The sequence below is a fragment of the Hyla sarda genome, chromosome 1, assembly GCF_029499605.1.
Source record: "Hyla sarda isolate aHylSar1 chromosome 1, aHylSar1.hap1, whole genome shotgun sequence".
NCBI lineage: Eukaryota > Metazoa > Chordata > Amphibia > Anura > Hylidae > Hyla > Hyla sarda.
The window spans coordinates 413,987,936-414,009,700 of NC_079189.1; the positions used below are offsets into that span (position 1 = coordinate 413,987,936).

Consider the following 21,765-nt stretch of genomic DNA (forward strand, 5'->3'; position numbering starts at 1 on the left):
AAAATCATAACTCTTCCAGTTTTCCACCTACAGACCCATATGAGGGCTTGTTTTATGTGCTTTTAATTTTACTTTGTAATGACATCGCCAAAAATATACGCCAAAACCCCCAAAAAAATATTTGTGGGACAAAATAGAAAAAAGAAAACACACTATTTTGTAAATTTTGGGGGCTTCCGTTTCTACACAGTGCACTTTCCAGTAAAAATTACACCTTATATTTATTCTGTACGTCCATACGATTAAAATGATACCTAATATATGTAGGCTTAATTTTGTTTTACTACTGTTAAAAAATGATAACTTTTTGCATGAAAATAAATACTTAAAAAATGTCCTTTTCTGACCCCAATATCTATTTTTATTTTTCTGCATACGCGGTGTTATGGCCGTGATCTGAAGTTTTTATCGGTACCATTTCTGTTTTGATGGGACCTTTTGATCTCTTTTTATAGATTTTTTTAGGGTATACAAAGTGACCAAAAATAGTCAATTTTGGACTATGGCATTTTTTTATGTGTACGCCATTAACCATGCGTTTTAATTAACATTATATTTTTATACGCAACAACCAAGAAAATGATGAACGAAGCAGTCACCCGGTAGTTTGTCCCAAGTAGGCAGATTGTTACCGACGTGAAGTCATCCTTCAGCAGAAGGCGGTGGATGGTACGGGGGGAGCTCAGACGCCAGCCACGGACCTTATCACGCCAATCGGTGCTTCATCAGGCCACACACACGTCATCACGTTACTCCACGTGTTTAAACCCCTCTGTGTGAAAAACAAGTGAACAAAAAAACTGCTTGTCAGAGTGAGTTTTAACTCTTTATGTGCCTATCATAGAAAACATGGGTTAAAAAAAATAGAGAAAAACGCTCATGTGAATAGAAATCAAAAAGGGGAAAAAGAAACACTAAGGCTAGGATTCCACTTGGGTCTTTTTCTGGCAGTTTTTGGAAAACTGGCACTGCAGTTTTTGAGCCAAAGCCAGAAGTGTATTTAAAGGAAAACTGTCACATATTTTCTCCCGCACTATCCACAGGTATTGGTGGATAGTGCGGGAGACGCTGATTAAAACGAGCCCTACCTTGGTCTGATCCGCGCCGCCGTTCGCCCGCAATTGTAGTTTTAATCTCTGTGTATATCCTGCTGTAACTGGCAAAGGCGGTGCTTCTGCGGGCTAACGGACACTGACGTCAGCGCCGCTCATGAATATTCATCCCTCCTGTTCTCCCTCTCTTCGCCGCTCCTAACCAGAGGGAGGAATGAATATTCATGAGCGGCGCTGACGTCAGTGTCCGTTAGCCCGCAGAAGCACCGCCTTTGCCAGTTACAGCAGGATTCACACAGAGATTAAAACTACAAGTGCGGGCGAACGGTGGCGCGGATCAGACCAAGGTAGGGCTCGTTTTAATCAGCGTCTCCCGCACTATCCACCAATACCTGTGGATAGTGCGGGAGAAAATATGTGACAGTTTTCCTTTAAAAGGAATGGGACATATAAAGGAAGGACTTATACTTTTCCTACCTTATGGATCCCCTTCTGGCTTTGGCTCAAAGACTGCAGTGGCAGATCTCCAAAAACTGGAATCCTAGCCTTACAGAAAAGCTCCCAGCTTATTCTTATCATTGAGCCCCATGGGGACAATAGCATTTAATTTTAGAATCCATCTAGATTCTTTCAATAGTAACATTTGATGTAAATTTTTTACGTTCACTGCTGAATCCACTTTTTTCAAAGCCGCAAATTTCAACTTTTTATAATTATTTTTATGATCTTTTTGCATATGATTTATTAACCTTGCGACACCTTTTCCTGTTATGAAAGATCTCATATGCTCACGTAGCCGATGAAATAAGGGCCGTATAGTCTTTCCTATATAATACCGGCCGCACGGGCATATAATACAGTAAACCACTATCTTCGATCTACATGTGACCATTTGCATTACGGTATATCCACCTAGCCTGAATGCCTTCTTTTTTAGATTAAGTTCACAATATGAACAAGACCCAAAAGCATTGCTTCCCGTCATATTAATGTTCTCAAGCCAGGTGGCTTTTTGATTGCGTTCTTTTTCCTTTCCTTTAAGATAATCTCTTATAGTTTTATTCCGTTTGTATGGGATAATTGGTTTCATTGTTGTAATATCCGGAATGTCTGGGTCGCTTTGCAATATAAACCAGTTTGAATAAATAAGTAATTAGCGCTTTTTATTCTTTTGTTCAATGGTCCATTTTTGAACCAAAAAAATCACTTGTTGCATGTTTTCATGCAACATTAATAGCTGTTCTCTAGGTATCTTTCCTATTTTTTCCCTAGCTTGGTAAAGACTTTAGGGGTATATCCTCTAGCAACCAGGTAGTTTTCCAATTCATTTGCTTGCTGAGAAAAAATTACCGCATATGTATTTATTTGCTTTAGACGCACTAGCTGACTGTATGGAATGCTTGTCTTAGTTTTATTCGGACGTGATGAATTGTAATGAACTATAGCATGTCTTGCCGTGTCCTTTCTGAAACCTGAGGTAAGTATAGTACCATTTTTTATTTCGATCCTAACATCTAAAAACTCTAAGACATTTCCTCCAAAAACTGACGTAAATAGCATGTTTATCTCATTTATGTCATTCAAATAAGTGACGAATTCCGTGAACTGTGCAGGAGTACCCAACCAGGCAACTAGAATATCATCCACGTATCTCAGCATTAATTTGATATATTCAAAAAAAGAATTCAAAGGTGTAAAAGTATAATACTGCTCAAAAATCCCCCAAAAAATATTAGCCAAAAAGCACAATATCAGGGACCCTATCGCGGTCCCCAGTAGTTGTCTAAACCAACTATCCTCACTTTGAAAGCAGTTGTTAGTCAATACCAAGGTGGTAGCTTCTGTAATAAATTGAACAAATCCCACTGACTTGTCTGTGGAAGACAAAAACTTTTCGAGAGCCTGAGAGTTGTGGTTTTGCAACAGCGGGTGTACAGGCTCTCAAAAAAGCCTGTTGGTTTAAACAACTACTGGGGACCGCGATGGGGTCCCCGATATCGTGCTCTTTAGCTAATATTTTTTGTGGATTTTTGAGCAGTATTATATCGTTACACCTTTGAATCCTTTTTTTGAATATATCAAATTAATGCAGAGATACGTGGACGATATTCTAGTTGTCTGGCCGGGTACTCCAAAAACTGATGTAAATAGCATGTTCATCTCATTTATGTCATTCAAATACGTGACGAATACTCTGACGGAATTCGTCACGTATTTGAATGACATAAATGAGATGAACATGCTATTTACATCAGTTTTTGGAGGAAATGTCTTAGAGTTTTTAGATGTTAGGATCGAAATAAAAAATGGTGCTAAACTTACCTCAGGTTTCAGAAAGGACACGGCAAGAAATGCTATACTTCATTATAATTCATCACATCCAAATAAAACTAAGACAAGCATTCTATACAGTCAGCTAGTGTGTCTAAAGCAAATAAATACAGTTCCGGTCATTTTTTTCTCAGCAAGCAAATTAATTGAAAAACCGCCTGATTGCTAGAGGATATCCCTGAAAAATCCTTACCCAAGCTAGGGAAAAAATAGAAAAGATACCTAGAGAACAGCTATTAATAAATAAAAAGAAAAAAGAGAACACGCAATGAGTGATTTTTTCATTCACAAATGGACCATTGAATGAAAAAATAAAAAGAGCTATTTATTCAAACTGGATTATATTACAAAGCGACCCAGACATTTTGGATATTACAACAATGAAACCAATTATCACATACAAACGGAAAAAAAACTATAAAAGATTATCTTAAAGTAAAGGAAAAAGAACGCAATCAAAAAGCCACCTGGCTTGAGAACATTAACATTACGGGAAACAATGCTTGTGGTTCATGTTCATATTGTGAACTTAATCTAAAAAAGAAGTCATTCAGGCTAGGTGGATATACCGTAAAGGTAAAGCAAATGGTCACATGTAGATCGAAGATGGTGGCTGACTGTATTATATGCCCGTGCGGCCGGTATTATATAGGATAGACTATACGGCCCTTATTTCATCGGATACGTGAGCATATGAGATCTTTCATAACAGGAAAAGATGCGGCAAGGTTAATAAATCATATGCAAAACGATCATAAAAATGATTATAAACAGTTGAAATTTGCGGCTTTGGAAAAAGTGGATTCAGCAGTGAATAGGGAAAAATAAACATCAAACGTTACTATTGAAATAATCTAGATGGATTCTAAGATTAAACGCTATTGGCCCCATGGGGCTCAATGATAAGAATGAGCTGGGAGCTCTTATGTAAGTGTTTCTTTTTCCCCTTTTTGATTTCTATTCACATGAGCATTTATCTCTTTTGTTTTTAACCCATTTTTTCTATGTTGGGCACATAAAGAGTTAATACTCACTCTGACAAGCTGTTTTTTTGTTCACTTGTTTTTCACACAGGGGGTTAAATACGTGGGGTAATGTGATGACGTGTGTCTGACGAAGCACCGATTGGCCTGATACGGTCCGTGGCTGGCGTCTGAGCTCCGCCCCGTACCATCCACCGCCTCCCTGCCGAAGGATGACTTCACGTCGGTAACGATCTGCCTACTTGGGACAAACTACCGGGTGACTGCTTCGTTCTTCACTTTCTTGGTTGTTGCGTGTATTCGATTATCCTTATTCTACATGAGCACCTCCCGTATTGATAGTTAAAAGGCAGCACGTCCTATTTTTGCATATCTAGCAAGTAGAAGCAGTCTTGTATCCAGTTGCTGATTTGTAACCTCCCTCTCCCTCTTTTCTCTGATGGTGTTCGATTATATTTTTATAGTTCGACATTAATGCACGCGGCGATACCACATATGTTAATATTTATTTTTGTTTGCTTTTTTTTATGGGAAAAGGGAGGAGTGATTCAAACTTTTATTAGGAAAAGGGTTAAATCACATTTATTAACTTCTTTTTTCCCCCCACACATTTATAGCCCCCATAGGGGACTATTACACGCAATCTTCTGATTGCATACACTGTTTAATGCCATGCCATAGCATAGCATTGATCAATGTTATTGGTGCTCTGCTGCTCCAACCTGGATCTCAGGCATGGAGTAATAGAGCGACGATCGGACAGGGAGGAGGAAGGTAGGGACCCTCCACGTTTCTTCTAAGCGTTAAAACCGCGGTGGCCCCGATCATCTCCGATTTCATTTTAGACGCGGCAATCACCTTTGATCGCCCCGTCTAAGGGGTTAATTCCAGACATCAACGCGATCGGTGATGTCCGGTATTAGCCACGTGTCCCGGCCATTGTAGCCACCGGGACCGACCCGCTATGACAGCAGTGGAGCGCGTACATGTACGCCCTGCGTCCTTAACAGGTTACAAAGGGGCTTCAAAGTAATGAGTCAAATTGCAGTGGGTGGTAGTGAGTTTACGTCACTAGTCCCTATTTAGTTATGTTACTATTTGCATACATAACTTTTTTCTTATATTTTTGATCCAATAATTTTTATTAGTATTTTTAATGGAAAGTCTGTTCCATGATGGTAGCAGTAGTAGGAGGGACGGCTCCTACCCAGGAAGCATTGTACACGGTTCCCTGGCCAGCCGGCTCCTAGTAAAATGAAATAACATCACTGTAATTTCAAATTCAAGAGCCAATCAGGACTCATTGCGGAAAATATAAAGTTACAGCTCAGAAACGTCCTATTCTTTACATCACCGGCCGGCTGTGGAGCAGAGCATGACGCCTGCTTCCTTGCTCCTTGCTTTATATGTTAGAATCACAGCTGGTCTCAGGAGTGAGATCCGATGCGATCGGTCCCTCAGCCTCTCTACTATTACCCCCAACAAGGAACAGACTCTGTTCAATGATAATAGAAGTAGTACAAGCACTACTGCAGAGTCACCCCAGCCACCTGCAGACTCCCGCAGCTGGGGGGGTACTACTACTCCCATCTGTTGCATGATGGGAGTAGTAGTACTCCTCGGCTGCGGGAGGCTGCAAAATTACTTTTTCACCATTATAAAAACTGTATACTGATTTATATAATATTTTTTTTTCTCCCATTTTGGAAAAAAAAACCTGATACAAAACGATATTGCAAAATCATGATGTGAATGTAGCCTTACAAATCATTTGCATAATCAACCTTGCAAAGGGTATTAAGTAGAATGTATTTAAAAGAAAATGATGAATATGTAATGTTACAAGTTTGCAGCTTTATTTACTATTTATTTACTAAATATGTTAAGAGAAAATAATAATATAAAAAAGTTAAGCTATTTTAGTAATTTTAATGTAAACTATTTGTTACGACAATATACGGTAAACACTATAATGCTACATAAAGGGCCTTAATTTGTAAAAGACCACTACTGCCCTCTTCTGCTTTTCCTGAAAAACACAACAAACATACTCTCATGAAGTAAAAGGAATATGATATTATTACTTTAGTAATATTTGTGATGACATACATAAAGATATATCTATTTAGTAAACAGAGAATGTGACCCATTCCAGTGAACAAAAGGAGCTGCAATATCAGACTCAGATATCTGTTCATCTTAAACAAGATTAAGATAATGTTGGGCTGTGCCTGTGCTCAATAGGCATGATTACAGCACAGGGCATGGTGACGTCTTCTCTGAGAAGTTAAAGGAGTACTCCGCCCCTAGACATCTTATCCCCTATCCAAAGGATAGGGGATAAGATGTCAGACTGCCGCGGTCCCGCTGCTGGGGAGCCCTGAGATCCCCGCTGCGGCATTGCGCTATCATTACAGCACAGAGCGAGTTCGCTTTGCATATAATGACGGGCAATACAGGGGCCGGAGCATCGTTACGTCACGGCTCCACCCCTCTTGACGTCACGGCCCGCCCCTTTCAATACAAGTCTATGGGAGGGGGCGTGGCGGTTGTCACACCCCCTCCCATAGACTTGCATTAAGGGGACGGGCCGTGATGTCACGAGGGGCGGAGCCATGACATCACGCTGCTCCGTCCCCCGTATCGCCCGTCATTACACACAGAGCGAACTCGCTCTATGCTGTAATGATAGCGGGGTGCCGCAGTGGGGATCCCAGGGCTCCCCAGCAGCGGGACCGCGGCGATCTGACATCTTATCCCCTATCCTTTGGATAGGGGATAAGATGTCTAGGGGCGGAGTACCCCTTTAAAGGGGTATTCCAGGATTTTTTTTTATTTCACTATGCTACAGGGGCTGTAAAGTTAGTGTAGTTCATAATATAGTGTCTGTACCTGTGAGTGTGTATGTTTCAATGGGTGGGGTGGCTGAGTGTGTATGTTTCAATGGGTGGAGTGGCTGATGCGTGGGAGGGAGGAAAATGGAATTGTGGGATTTGTAGTCAAAAAAAGAAAAGTCAAACAGGAAATACCAGTTCACAAAAAGCTAGCCACAGTGTTATGGTAATCTCACAACATAGCCATTTAGCCCCAAGACAAGCACAGTTCCTTCCTAAGCATGCCCATTACTGCCTGCCAGGAACGTACTAAAATCACCTTATGGTGGAGAACCCCTTTAATCCAAATAACTACTTGTGGGGGATTTACATACTGTGCATGGCAATAATAAAAATGTTCTTAACATTTTCTTAACATTTATGGATGGGACTGTTGGCATACGCATTACTAGGACCAGGGCCGACCCCCCAAATTGTATCAGCAATTTTGGCCATCGGAACTTTTTTGCGTTTGCGCCCTTCACCGCCATAATTTAAGAGTTTGAACAATTACGTGGCAATACCAAATATGTTAATTTTTTTACAGTGCTTAATTTAAAAAATAGGAAAGGGGGGGGGGAGGGGAGTGATTTAAACTTTTATTGGGAGGGATTTTTTTTATATATTTTTAAAAATGTATGTTCCCCCCCCTCCCCGGGGGCCTATTATAAGTCATTGGTAGATGGCTTACATAGCTCAATGTACTGCTATTGCATTACATTGATCTATGTTTTTGGCGCTCTATTGCTAAGCCTTAAGCAATTGCCGATCCATGGAGCGTCGGATAGGATGGGTAAGTCCCCATTCTTCCCCCTGTGTGATTACATAGCGGCGGTGCAGATGGGTCCCTCCTGGATCTCCTCATACCTCACCAATTGCACATTCAGCGTCTCCCACTCTCACACTTCCTCCTCACCTCAATTTCTCTCGGATGGAGCCCCAAGGCTCTGTTCTGGGGCCCCTACTCTTTTCTATATACACCCTCGGCTTTCGTCTGTGCTCCAGCGGCTCCGTCTACATTTAACCAGCATACACAGGAGGCTGAACCTTCCTCTGCGTTCCGGTGACATCATCAGATGCCAGAGTGTGGAGGAATAAGAAGGAAGGGGCCTGCTGAGGGAGCTGCAGGAGCTGACAGGTGAAAAAGACAGAAGAGAAGAGCAGCAGGAGGTAAGTATCGAGACGGGGGAAACTGCTGCGTAATAAGGGGGTACTATAGGGGAAACTGCTATATACTAAAATGGGGAGGCTGCTGCCTATTATGGGGGTACTGCTGCCTACTATGAGGGAAACTTCTTGTCATGAATGGGCAGGGAACAGTGAAGCCCTAACTCACCCACAGCCGCTGTCCCTACCTATTGCCTATCTGCCGGGTCGACACCCTCCCTGCTAAGTCCTGGACAGCATTGTCAAAATAATAAAATAAAAAACAGTAGGAAACAGCTGGGGACAAACAAACTAACAGAGATACACTAAGACACACATACATGTCAGTCTACCCATGGTCAGTACCAGGAGATAGCGGAGTACCGGAACGCAGAGCAAGATAAATCGAAAAGCCAAAGATCAAAATACAGTACAGACCAAAGGTTTGGACACACCTTCTCATTCAGAGTTTTCTTTATTTTCATGACTATGAAAATTGTAGATTCACATTGAAGGCATCAAAACTATGAATTAACACGTGGAATTATATACATAACAAAAAAGTGTGAAACAACTGAAAATATGTAATATTCTAGGTTCCTCAAAGTAGCCACCTTTTGCTTTGATTACTGCTTTGCACACTCTTGGCATTCTCTTGTTGAGCTTCAAGAGGTAGTCACCTGAAATGGTTTTCACTTCACAGGTGTGCTGGTGTGGAGGAGGAGGTGTGATGGTGTGGGGGTGCTTTGCTGGTGACACTGTTGGGGATTTATTCAAAATTGAAGGCATACTGAACCAGAATGTCTACCACAGCATCTTGCAGTTGGACCATCATTTATTTTTCAACAGGACAATGACCCCAAACACACCTCCAGGCTGTGTAAGGGCAATTTGACCAAGAAGGAGAGTGATGTGGTGCTGCGCCAGATGACCTGGCCTCCACAGTCACCGGACCTGAACCCAATCGAGATGGTTTGGGGTGAGCTGGACCGCAGAGTGATGGCAAAAGGGCACACAATTGCTAAGCATCTCTGGGAACTCCTTCAAGACTGTTGGAAGACCATTTTAGGTGACTACCTCTTGAAGCTCATCAAGAGAATGCCAAGAGTGTGCAAAGCAGTAATCAAAGCAAAAGGTGGCTACTTTGAAGAACCTAGAATATGACATATTTTCAGTTGTTTCACACTTTTTTGTTATGTATATAATTCCACATGTGTTAATACATAGTTTTGATGCCTTCAGTGTGAATCTACAATTTTCATAGTCATGAAAATAAAGAAAACTCTGAATGAGAAGGTGTTTCCAAACTTTTGGTCTGTACTGTACATCCAGTAAGTAGGTGGTGTCAGCTAAGGTATACCCTTTCGCAGACACTGAACTGATCATTGCTCCTAGCTGATATAGGATACACATTCCTGATAGGTAGCAATGCTGAGACCAACCCATGACTAGAGTCATTTAACACTTTGTGTTCAGCCAGACGTTACACTTCTGCTGCCTACTGTAGGGGAACTGCTGCCTACTATAGGGGAAATTACTGCCTTCTAAAGGGAGAGTACTGCTGCCTACTAAGCCGGAAGAAATCATCATGGCCATCTGAGCTGGATGGAGAAGAAAAAGAAAAATGAACGACTCTGATCAGAGATGTCACCAAATGTTACTGCATATAATCACTTATATGGTCTGTGGTGGTAATGATGGTGGTTGTTGTCAGTCTGTCCCCTGTGTATAAGAGGTCATCCTAAGCTTAGGTGATAGACTGATATTATTGCTGCTAAAGAGGTACTTTGGCTCTAGACATCTTATCCCCAATCCAAAGGGGACGGCAGGCATCAAACTGATCAGCGTCCCCTGCACTACCAGCCAGTACTGCTGGTTAGTGCGGGGGGAGCAAGCTGAAAGTTTTCCTTTAAGGGTCCTTTCACATGTACAGGATCCTGCACAAATTTGATGCTCAGGATTTGTAACTGCCAATTAGAAGTTGTGCTCAGTCATTTAGTTTACATTGAAATCTGCAGCAGAAAATCCTGCACATCAAATCTGCATACGTGTGAACGTACCCTAAAGAGGTATTCCTGTTCTGTAGCTGCAGGCATGGTTAAGGTGGGATTGAGGGCATGGTTAGGGGGCGTGGTTATGTGTGGTTAGGGGGCTTGACTTATCCTTTAGCAAAAGTTGGGAAATGTGTGTGGCACTTTCTCAATCCAGTTGGACTCTTATGCTGTCCATAACATGAGGCCTGCAGCATGGTGGTGCTCATATCTGTGACCTCCATGTACATACTCATATTTCTTATGTGCTGGAAAACTAAACTGCAATATACTGACCCTGCGTTCACAGAAACTGAGCTCGCGAGACTTCACCACATGTACAACACACGGTGTGAGATGTAAATTTGCGCCCCGTGCAGACTTACGTCCGCTCCTCAACTCAGCTCTCCGAAAATTTCCGGGGGAAGAGAGGAGGTACATGCCCCCCTCATCTCCCCTCCCCTTGCTCCGCGTTCGGAGGACACAAGTCTGCATGGGAGAAAGAACACAGAGCAAGGGAGAGAGGACGTACATGCCACCTCATGTCCTCCCCCTGCTCTGCCTGTGTTCATTGAACAGGAGGATGACAAAATGCACGGGCTGGGGATGTATAGACTGCCCGGGCTGGGGAATACATCTCGGACTGGGGGTGATTTCTATGTGTGAAGGGGGGTTGGAACTCCTGAATGACACATGCTGGGAGTTGTAGTCCCTGTTATGTGTGTGTATGCTAGTGTTTCCCACTAGTGTTTTGCTTGGAGTTATACACCTGGAGACACCCTGGTTGGGAAACACTGGTGTATGCCCCGTAGAGATGTGGTGAACTACAACCCCCAGGAGACTACTGAGAGACAATAGAGGTGTTGTGAACTACAACCCCCAGGAAACTACAGAAGCAGCATGTTGGTGTTATACCACAGACTGAAGACTCCTGTATGACACATGCTGGGAGTTGTAGTCCCTTTTGTGTGTGTATGCCAGTGTATACCAACCAGGGCTGAGTTATATTAGTGTGCTGTGTATAACGCAGGTTTCCTCGGGATGCAAGGAGGAGGACGGACTGCACGGGCTGGTTTCTGCTTTTTCTTGGGTTGTTCATACAGAGAAGCAGAAATGCACAGGGGTTCATACAGAGAAGCAGAAATGCACAGTGTTTATACAGGGTTCGCCAGCGAACAGTTCCCGGAAAATTTTGCATGTTTGCGTTCGTGAAGTTCGATCCGCCCCCTATACTTTAACATTGCAGTAAACTTTGACCCTGTGAGTCAGAGTCAGCAGACACATTACAGCCAATCAGCAGCAGTCCCTCCCTTCCAGACCCTCCTACCTCTTGCACGGACGCCATTTTAGCCTCATTCAGCATGCTGCAGGCTTAGGAAGTGGAGGGTCAGAGAAGTTGCTCCTGCTGTATAGGGAAAGCGATAGCTAGGTTGCTGCTAGATGGTGTATTGAGGGTCCAGTTTACTTCTAAAGCACTCGTGTAACATCTGCTTTAAGGACAGCACCCAAAAAAGCCCTTTTTAGGGCTGAAAGATATCAGTCCTGGTTGGGAGGGAACCGCTGGTTAAAAGGGGTACTCCAGAATCAAACTTAAGTTCCTTCAAGCAACTATCTACTACAGTATTCAAAGGGCTGAAAGATATCAGTCCGTGTGTCTTGCAAGTTGCAACAGCTGGAGGCACCCTGGTCGGGAGGGAAGCGCTGGTTAAAAGGGGTACTCCAGTATAAAACTTAAGTTCCTTCAAGCAACTAACTACTACAGTATTCAAAGGGCTGAAATATATCAGTCCGTGTGTTTTGCAACAGCTGGAGGCACCCTGGTTGGGGACCACTGCATAAAAGGGGAACTCCACTGGCAAGCTTTTTTTTCTTTAAAGCAACTAATACAGTATTCAAAGGGCTGAAATATATCAGTCCGTGTGTTTTGCAACAGCTGGAAGCACCCTGGTTGGGGACCACTGCTTAAAAGGGGAACTCTGCTGGCAAGCTTTTTTGCTCATTGTCACACTAGTGCAAATCACATTAGGTGTGACAGTTGTGCAAATTAAAAAAAAATACTTTTTTGGGCTGTTAAATAAAATCAGTCGTCACTGTCAGTTCACGTCACAGTTGCCAGTTTTTTTTTGCCTGTAGGGCAAATTGTGTCACCCTAGTGCAAATCACATTAGGTGTGACAGTTGTGCAAATAAAAAATAAAAATACCTTTTTTGGCTGTTAAATAAAATCAGTCGTCACTGTCAGTTCACGTCACAGTTGCCAGTTTTTTTGCCTGCAGGGCAAATTGTGTCACCCTAGTGCAAACCACATTAGGTGTGACAGTTTAATTTCAAATTTAACCAAAAAAATGACAGGCAGAGGAAGGCCACCCCGCAGGGGCCGTCGTGCTACTGGGATTCCCTTTGGCCCTAGAATGGCCAGTGTTCAGAGGCCACGTACCCTGAACCCCCAAAGTTCAGAGGACTTCGTTGACTGGCTATCACAAGACACCCAATCTACTACAGCTTCCGCTCGGAACCTTGATGCACCGTCCTTCTCCTCCTCTAGCTTAGCTTCGGGCACCTCTCATGCTACCACATGCCCGCCTGCCACCAACACTAGCACTGCAGCAGCTTTACTTGATCCGTCAGAGGAGATATTTACACATCAGTTTGAAGACATGAGTGATGCGCAACCATTATTGCCAGAGGATGTAGTTAACATGCATGGCACATGTGTGTAATCTGATTGTACAACGCTTTGTGCTCAAGTACCCAGGCTTACAGAATGTCCTGAAGCAGTCCAGGAAGGTGTGTGGCAATTTCAGGAGTTCCTACACGGCCATGGCGAAACAACATGCCAGTGAGGTGCTTGATTTGCGACAGCCCGACACATTGGAATTCAACACTCCTAATGTTCGACCGCCTGCTCCAACAAGAAAAAGCCGTCAACGAATATTTGTATGACCGGGGTGCTAGGACATCATCTGCGGAGCTGGGAATTTTTTTGCCACGTTACTGGAGGCTCATGCGCAATGCCTGTAGGCTCATGCGTCCTTTTGAGGAGGTGACAAACCTGGTCAGTCGCACCGAAGGCACCATCAGCTACATCATACCGTTTGTGTTTTCTTCCTGGAGTGTGCCCTGCGAAGATCAGGCAGTAGATGAGCGTGAAGAGGAAGAGTTGTGGACACCATCACCACCAGAAACAGCCTTATCAGCATCGCTTGCTGGACCTGTGGTAATGCTGGAAGAGGATTATGAGGAAGAGGAATCAGAGGAGGAATGTGGCTTTGAAGAGGAGGAGGAAGACCAACCACAGCAGGCATCCCAGGGTGCTCCTTGTCACTTATCTGGTTCCCGTGGTGTTGTACGTGGCTGGGGGGAAGAAGATTATACCTTCCCTGACATCACTGAGGACGAGGAATGGGACATGAGTAGCTCGGCATCCGTCCTTGTGCAAATGGGGTCTTTCATGCTGTCGTGCCTGTTGAGGGACCCTCGTATAAAAAGGATGAAGGAGAACGACCTGTACTGGGTGTCCACGCTACTAGACCCCCGGTATAAACATAAAGGGGGAGATTTATCAAAGGATTTAGACAGTTTTTTCTTGTCTAAATTTGTCGCACAGAAAGTCGCAGTCTAAATATGTGCGACTTTTCTGCGACTTTTGCTCTAGAGGATTTTTAGAACATGATGCATGCTAGTCTATTTTAGACTGAAATGCATTGAAAAATGCATTGGTGCTGAATTTATCAAAAGCGACTTTTCAGCAACAAGTCGCATAGGCTGAAAGTACGCCGAAATGTCAGACCATGTTGGAGCAGGTTTAAATATAGACTAAAGTATAGATCATGCAGTCTGTGCACAGAATTTATCAAGAGCCGTGCGCCATTTGATAAATTAGGTGCACAATAGACCAGACTAACCCTCTGTAGTTTGGTCTATATTGATGCGGGACATAGACAACTTTGATAAATTTCCCCCAAAGTGCCTGACATGTTACCGCATTACAGCAAGGCGGAAAGGATTCAGCAGGTCCAAAATAAATTAAGAAGTACGCTGTACACAGCGTATAAGGGTCATGTCACAGCACAACAGGGATCTAACAGGGGAAGAGGTAAAAGTAATCCTCCTCCTCCCACGAACACGCCGGCAAGGACAGGATGCTGTACAGGCATGCTGTTGATGGAGGACATGCAGAGCTTTTTAAGTCCTATTCATCGCCACAGCCCTTCGGGGTCCACCATCAGAGAACTACTTGACCAACAGGTAGCAGACTACATGGCCTTAACCGCAGATATCGACACTCTGAGGAGCGATGAACCCCTTGACTACTGGGATATGGCTTGACCTGTGGCCTGAGCTATCCCAATTTGCGCTCGAACTTCTGGCCTGTCCCGCTTCAAGTGTCCTGTCAGAAAGGACCTTCAGTGCAGCAGGAGGTATTGTCACTGAGAAGAGGAGTCGTTTTGGTCAAAAAAGTCTGGATTACCTCACCTTTCTTAAGATGAATGAGGGATGGATCCCGAAGGGACTGACACTGGGCGATACATTTGACTGAACAAGGCCTGATCAGATGAGCTGCCTTGGGTTAAAAATGGTCCACACGCTGTATTTGAACCCTGAATGCCAGATGACTTGCGTGACTTATCCGCCACCAACTAGGGTTCAAGCCGCAATGTTTTAGGGCACTTTCTGCCTGGCGAAACAAACAGAAATTTTTCTGGCCGCTGCTACAGCAGCGGCTGCGACAATACCCAATTTTTCATCCATGTGTACATGCCTAATTTTTCTGGCCTCTGCTGCTGCACTTGTTATGGTGCTGCAATTTTTATGGCCGCTGCTACAGCTGCGACAATACCAAATTTTCCAGCCAGGTGTACATGCCTAATTTTTCTGGCCTCTGCTGCTGCACTTTTTCTGGTGCTGCAATTTTTCTGGCTGCTGCTACAGCTGCGGCTGCGACAATACCCAATTTTTCATCCATGTGTACATGCCTAATTTTTCTGGCCTCTGCTGCTGCACTTGTTATGGTGCTGCAATTTTTATGGCCGCTGCTACAAAGCAGCTGCAACAATACCACATTTTTCAGGCATGTGTACATGCCTAATTTTTCTGGTACTCTCTGCTGACATCTCTGTCCATTTTAGCAACCGTGGATATTAGATGTATGCTAAGGGTAGCATGGTGGCTCAGAGGTTACCACTGCTGCCTTGCAGCGTTGGGGACTTGGGTTCAAATCCCACTATGTGCTGCCTCAAGGGGGGCTCTAACTATGTGCTGCCTAATATGGGGGAATCTTATGTGCTGCCTAACATGGGGGAATGGAGTTTCCCTCCAAAGAAGCAGATAAGACTTAAAATGCTGGACTCAACTGTTGTTAAAGCTGTGCCCAAGGCTGACAAGAGCTGGACTCTCACTGACAAGGACTGCTATCTCATCATGCTGTAAGGACTTCATTTTTGCTTTTTGAACTTGTCTTGCAAAACTGTTTTATATATTTTTGTACCTGTATGTCATTTGTTTCTGTATTTTATATATATACATATATATATATATATATATATATATATATATATATATATATAAACCAATAAAGAGCAGCACATCCAATATAAGAAATCCCAGGGTGCCAGCCAATTGGATCTCGGTGCTCCGATCCTTGTTTTACATATAATTGATAGAAGGCAGCACACCAACTTGAGTGAAATCCAATGTTTTTTATTCCATGTAGGAGAGACAACGTTTCAGCGATCTCACACCGCCATTTGAAAATGGCGGTGTGAGATCGCTGAAACGTTGTCTCTCCTACATTGAATAAAAAACATTGGATTTCACTCAAGTTGGTGTGCTGCCTTCTATCAATTACATATATATATATATATATATATATATATATATAGCACTGTGATACCTTTTATCAGATTAAATGTTTAATTAATCAGCTCTGGTCTTTGATCTCTAAATATAGGAGCTCACCCTTCTGAAGGCAGCTCTGGTGGAAACACGTTTATCTAAGGGTCAGGGACGTGCACAGGAATTTTGAGGGGCAGGGGCTCAATGTGGAAAAAAAAGGGCACACCCGATCCATATGCAACTCCCTAGACCAGTGTTAACCCAAGCACGGTCCTTAAAGGACAACTGCAGCCAAAATTTAACTTATCCTCTATCCACAGGATAGGGGATAAGTGTTTGATCGCGGGGGGTCTGACTGCTGGGCCCCCCTGCGATCTCCTGTACGGGGCCGCGGCTGTGCTGTGGCTCTCCCGTGCAGGGGGCATGCCGGCCGCAGCATGACGTTGCGGTCGACATGCCCCCTCCATACATCTCTATGGGAGAGGCGGGGAGGTAGCGTTCATGCCTCCCGCCTCCCCCATAGAACTGTATGGGGAAGGGGCGGGGAGTGGGCGTAAACCGTCGAGCTCAGAGCTCGACGCTAAGCGCATTAGCGCTCATAATGAGCGCTAATGCCGGAGCCCCATTAGGGAGTTCGCGGGGGGTCCCAGCAGTCGGACCCCCCGCGATCAAACACTTATCCCCTATCATGTGCATAGGGGATAAGTTAAATTTGGCTGCAGTTGTCCTTTAAATACCCCCAACAGGTAATGTTATCAGGTGATATAGTTGTAGAGATGCCTGATGCACAGACCAGAATTATATCACCTGTGAAAGACTAAGGGAATCTTGAAAACATGACCTGTTAGGGGGACTTGAGGACCGCACTTGGGAAATCTACAGGATAGAGGATAAGTGTTTGACCCCCGTGATCTCCCTAACGGGGCCCCCGCATTAGCACTCAGTGAAAGGTCGACAGTTATGCACCCTCCCCGCCCTGTCCCCTTACAGTTCTATGGGAGAGGCACAAACGCTGCCTCCCCGCTTCTCCGATTGAACTACATGGAGGAGGAGTGTCAGCCGTGACTTCACGCCGCGGCTGGCACGCCCCCTGCGCGGCAGAGCTGTGGCCCCGTGCACGAGATTGTGGGGGGCCCAGCGTTTGGACCCCTCGCGATCAAACACTTATCCCCTTTAACATACCATCCACAGCTCCCCCGTTGCACTGATATAGCTTTTCTGTCCTGATATAGCTTCTTTCTGCTTCCTGTGCACAGATCGAAACACTGCGATGAACTTATTGCCGGGCGTGATTTCCCGCCTTGACCAGTGATACAATGAGCGCAGTGTCATATAACAGGCCAAGGCTCCTTATATGACATGCACTCAGCCTATTACCGACCAAGGTGGGACATCACTGCGGCTGGAGATAAGCTCATCGCAGTGTCCTGGTTCTGTCCACACCTCGTGTCACACTGGGTCTGGTGCTACATAAGCTGCATATGGACTATGCTCAGTTATCAGCTGTGGACAGTTCCAGGAGTGGGGAGAAAGGAGCACTGTTAAAAGGGTACTCTGGTGGAAAACATTTTTTTTTTAATCAACTGGTCCCAGAAAGTTAAACAGATTTGTAAATTACTTCTATTAAACAAATCTTTACCCTTCCAGTACTTATTAGCAGCTATATACTACAGAGGAAATTATTTTCTTTATGAATTTCTTTTTGTCTTGTCCACAGTGCTCTCTTCTGACACCTGATACCTGTATCAGGAACTGTCCAGAGCAGGAGAAAATCCCCATAGCAAACCTCTCCTGCTCTGGACAGTTCCTGTCCTGGACAGAGGTGTCAGCAGAGAGCAGTGTGGACAGGACAAAAAAGAAATTTTAAAAGAAAAGAATTTCCTCTGTAGCATACAGCTGCTATATTATTAAATTGCAGTAATTTAGAAATCTGTTTAACTTTCTGGCACCAGTTCTTTTAAAAAAGAAGTACCCCTTTAAAGGGGTACTCCGCCCCCAGACATCTCATTCCCTATCCAAAGGATAGGGGATAAGATGTCAGATCGCCGGGGTCCCGCTGCTGGGGACCCCGGGGATCTCTGCTGCAGCACCCCGCTATCATTACTGCGCAGAGCGAGATCGCTCTGCACGTAATGATGGGCAGTACAGGGGCCGAAGCATCGTTACGTCACGGCTCCGCCCCTCGTGATGTCATGAGGGGCGGGGCCATGACGTCACGCTGCTCCGGCCCCTGTATCGCCCGTCATTACGCACAGAGCGAACTCGCTCTGTGCAGTAATGATGGCGGGGTGCCGCAGCAGCGATCCCCGGGGTCCCCAGCAGCGGGACCGCGGCGATCTGACATCTTATCAGCTATCCTTTGGATAGGGGATAAGATGTCAGGGGCGGAGTACCCCTTTAAGGTATTTAGAAGCCAAATTGGTTCTGCACAATAGTTATTTATCATAAGCAACGGAGTTGTGCTTTAAATGTTAACACAAATACAGTGTGAATCCAGCCATTGGGATTTTGCTACAGATTTTTTTGCTGCAGATTTTATACTATGGATTTTGTTATGGAATTACCAGCAGAAATTCTGCAGCAAAATGGGGGAGATTTATCAAAACCTGTCCAGAGGAAAAGTTGTCCAGTTGCCCATAGCAACCAATCAGATCGCTTCTTTCATTTTTAACAAGGCCTCTGAAAACTGAAAGCAGTGATCTGATTGGTTGCTATGGGAAGGTCCACAAGAAAGGTGGGACAATACAAAGATTGTAGGGACTGATGATGTGGGGAAGATACAGATGTGGAATGGCATTATAGGGGCACAGGTGGGTAACACTATTGGTTTATAGCAGTGTTTCCCAAGCAGGGTGCCTCCAGCTGTTGCAAAACTGAGTTGTAGTTTTGTACCAACTGGAGGCACCCTGGTTGGGAAACACTGGTTTATAGGGAGGGAAAAAACAACTATGCTGGACTAAGCTTTTCAGGTACTGTAGGTGGGGGACACTATGGGGGAGATTTAACAAGACCTGTCCAGAGGAAAAGTTGCCCATAGCAACCAATCAGATCCTTTCTTTCATTTTTCAGAGGCCTTTTCAAAAGTAAAATAAGCAATCTGATTGGTTGCTATGGGCAACTTTTCCTCTGGACAGGTCTTGTTAAATCTCCCCCATAGTGTATATCAGAATAAATAAGGAAAAAAACAAAACAACACAAAAACACACTAAAATTTCCCTGAAGCTGCTTGTACAGAGGAGGCCAATCCTCCCTGACAGACCACCCTGTTGATCATCAGTTACTGTCACTGTGGACTCTTCTAAGTCCCCTCACACAGTCGACCCTCCTTACAGTCCTCCCTGACAGACCCAGCTGATGATCACTTACTGTCCAGTCATGGCAGCTCCAGCTGATCTTCTATCCTCCATCTCTTCCTTTCCTTACCCAGAGAGGAGCAGGGAGGGGGAGGGGCCGTCAGCAGCAGCAGGACCCCGGGAGACAGTGTCCAGAGAATGCCTGTATGACAAGATGTCACTTCCTAACACTTGTATCTGCTCTTTCTTCTTGTCCCCTGCCCCCTTTGAGCTCTATGTGTGCACGTCCCTGCTAAGGGTTAATTTGGTGACTTGCTGGGACTAGTAGTGGATACCCAGAGGTCTGGTGGCCTTAACCCTTGCACCATCACACTCTCTCTAGCGTCTTAGCTGGACCGATAGGGTGTGATCGTGACAACGAGGTTCATACAGGGAAGCACAAATGCACAGGGTTTATACAGGGAAGCAGAAATGCATGGGGTTTATACAGGGGAGCAGAAATGCACAGGGTTCATACAGGGGAGCAGAGATGCACGGGGTTCATACAGGGAAGCAGAAATGCACAGGGTTCATACAGGGGAGCAGAGATGCATGGGGTTCATACAGGGAAGCAGAAATGCACAGGGTTCATACAGGGGAGCAGAGCTGCACGGGGTTCATACAGGGAAGCAGAAATGCACAGGGTTCATACAGTGGTCTTCATGTCAGCGTTCACTGCACAGCAGCTTCAAGAGAAAATCATGTCAGGAGGGACGTTGTCATCCAAGAGAAATCGAGAAGGAGGAGAAAACGGATTTTGGCGGCGGCCGCCACATGAAATCTTCACTTGCAGAATTCTGCGAGTGGTGTTTTCGATTAAATCATTAACCTGTCTAGGACCAAGGGCGTACAGGTACACCGCGGTAACTGGGCAGTGAACGGAAGGGGATGCCTGCTGAAATCTGTTCAGCAGGCATCCCGTGCCAACGCCTGGGGGGATACTCAATTCAGACCAGCGATTTGCGGCGATTCCGGGTCATACGGGTCTCCGGTGACCTGGAAAATAAGGGTGATCGGGGCTGTCCAAGACAGCTACGATCACCCTGAAGGGATAGGAGTGAGGTGGCAGGGGTGCCACCCCTCCTATTGGTCGGTCAGAAGTGACCGACCAATAGTAGATTGGTAGGGGGGGGGGGCTGGGGTGTTAAAGTTCGGTTCCCCCGCTCTGCCCACCTACAGTAGTCCACGCAGAGCGGGGGAAATGTAATGTGAGCGGCGGCAGAGGTCCCTTACCGATTGCGGGCGGCTATCCTCCTCTAGGTGTGGCGGGCGACATTCATGCTGGTGAATGGAGACAGGAGGTGAGTAGTTGCCTAGCAACATCTGTAGGGCCACAGTTTGGAGACCACTGTGCAGTGGACTCTAAACTTTAGCCTAGGGCTGGGCGGTATACCGGTTCATACCGAATACCGAAATTTTTGGGCTGCACGATATGAATTTTAGCCCATACCGCAATACCGGTTGGGCCCCTCCCCCTTGGGAATGTATTATCAGCGCAGCGCTGTCCCCATATCGGGGAACTAATTCTATGTTACCCGCCTGCGCTGTTCTGCTCCCCCCCAATTAATGATCAGCCCAGCCAGCGGGGTACTACTCACATATGTCAAGCACTGCCCTCCTCCTCTTTGTTGCGGGCCGACACCGGCGCTGGAACTCTATACTGTACGCCAGTGGTCTCCAACCTGCGGACCTCCAGATGTTGCAAGACTACAATTCCCAGCATGCCCGGACAGCCAACGCTGTCTGGGCATGCTGGGAGTTGTAGTTTTGCAAGAGCTGGAGGTCCGCAGGTTGGAGACCACTGCTGTACGCTGTATCCCTATGCCCGGGCTGCAAAAGATAAAGAAAATAAACTTTTAACTTACCTACGTCGGCCCTGGAATGCCGGACAGCCGTCAGCCTATCACCGGCCAGAGAGATGTCCCGCCCCTTCCAGTGATAGGTTGAGCCCACTGTCAAGTAAGAAGCCGGCTGTCCTCCCCGTCCCCAGCGTGCGGCCGAGGTGGGTGAGTTAAAAGTTTATTTTCTGTATCTTTTGCAGCCCGGGCATAGGTATACAGCGTAAAGCAGTGGTCTCAAACCTGCGGACCTCAAGCTGTTGCAAAACTACAACTCCCAGCATGCCAGTACAGCCGTTGGCTGTCCGGGCATGCTGGGAGTTGTAGTTTTGCAACAACTGGAGGT

At 45.2% G+C, this 21,765-nt stretch overlaps 1 protein-coding gene and 1 long non-coding RNA gene across 2 annotated transcripts in view; one reads left to right on the forward strand and one right to left on the reverse strand.

Moving 5' to 3' along the window:
* LOC130280360 (uncharacterized) overlaps window positions 1-19,787 on the reverse strand; it is a 68,797-nt gene extending 49,010 nt beyond the window's left edge. The window contains exon 1 of the long non-coding RNA XR_008846031.1: window positions 19,616-19,787. This is a non-coding gene — a long non-coding RNA (uncharacterized LOC130280360). The remainder of the gene's footprint in view (window positions 1-19,615) is intronic.
* The window catches only part of RBM19 (RNA binding motif protein 19), a 97,050-nt gene continuing 94,277 nt past the window's right edge, over window positions 18,993-21,765 (forward strand). Inside the window, exon 1 of the mRNA XM_056528765.1 lies at window positions 18,993-19,059. Coding sequence (XP_056384740.1) covers window positions 19,033-19,059 — 27 coding nt within the window. The 5' untranslated portion in view covers window positions 18,993-19,032. The remainder of the gene's footprint in view (window positions 19,060-21,765) is intronic.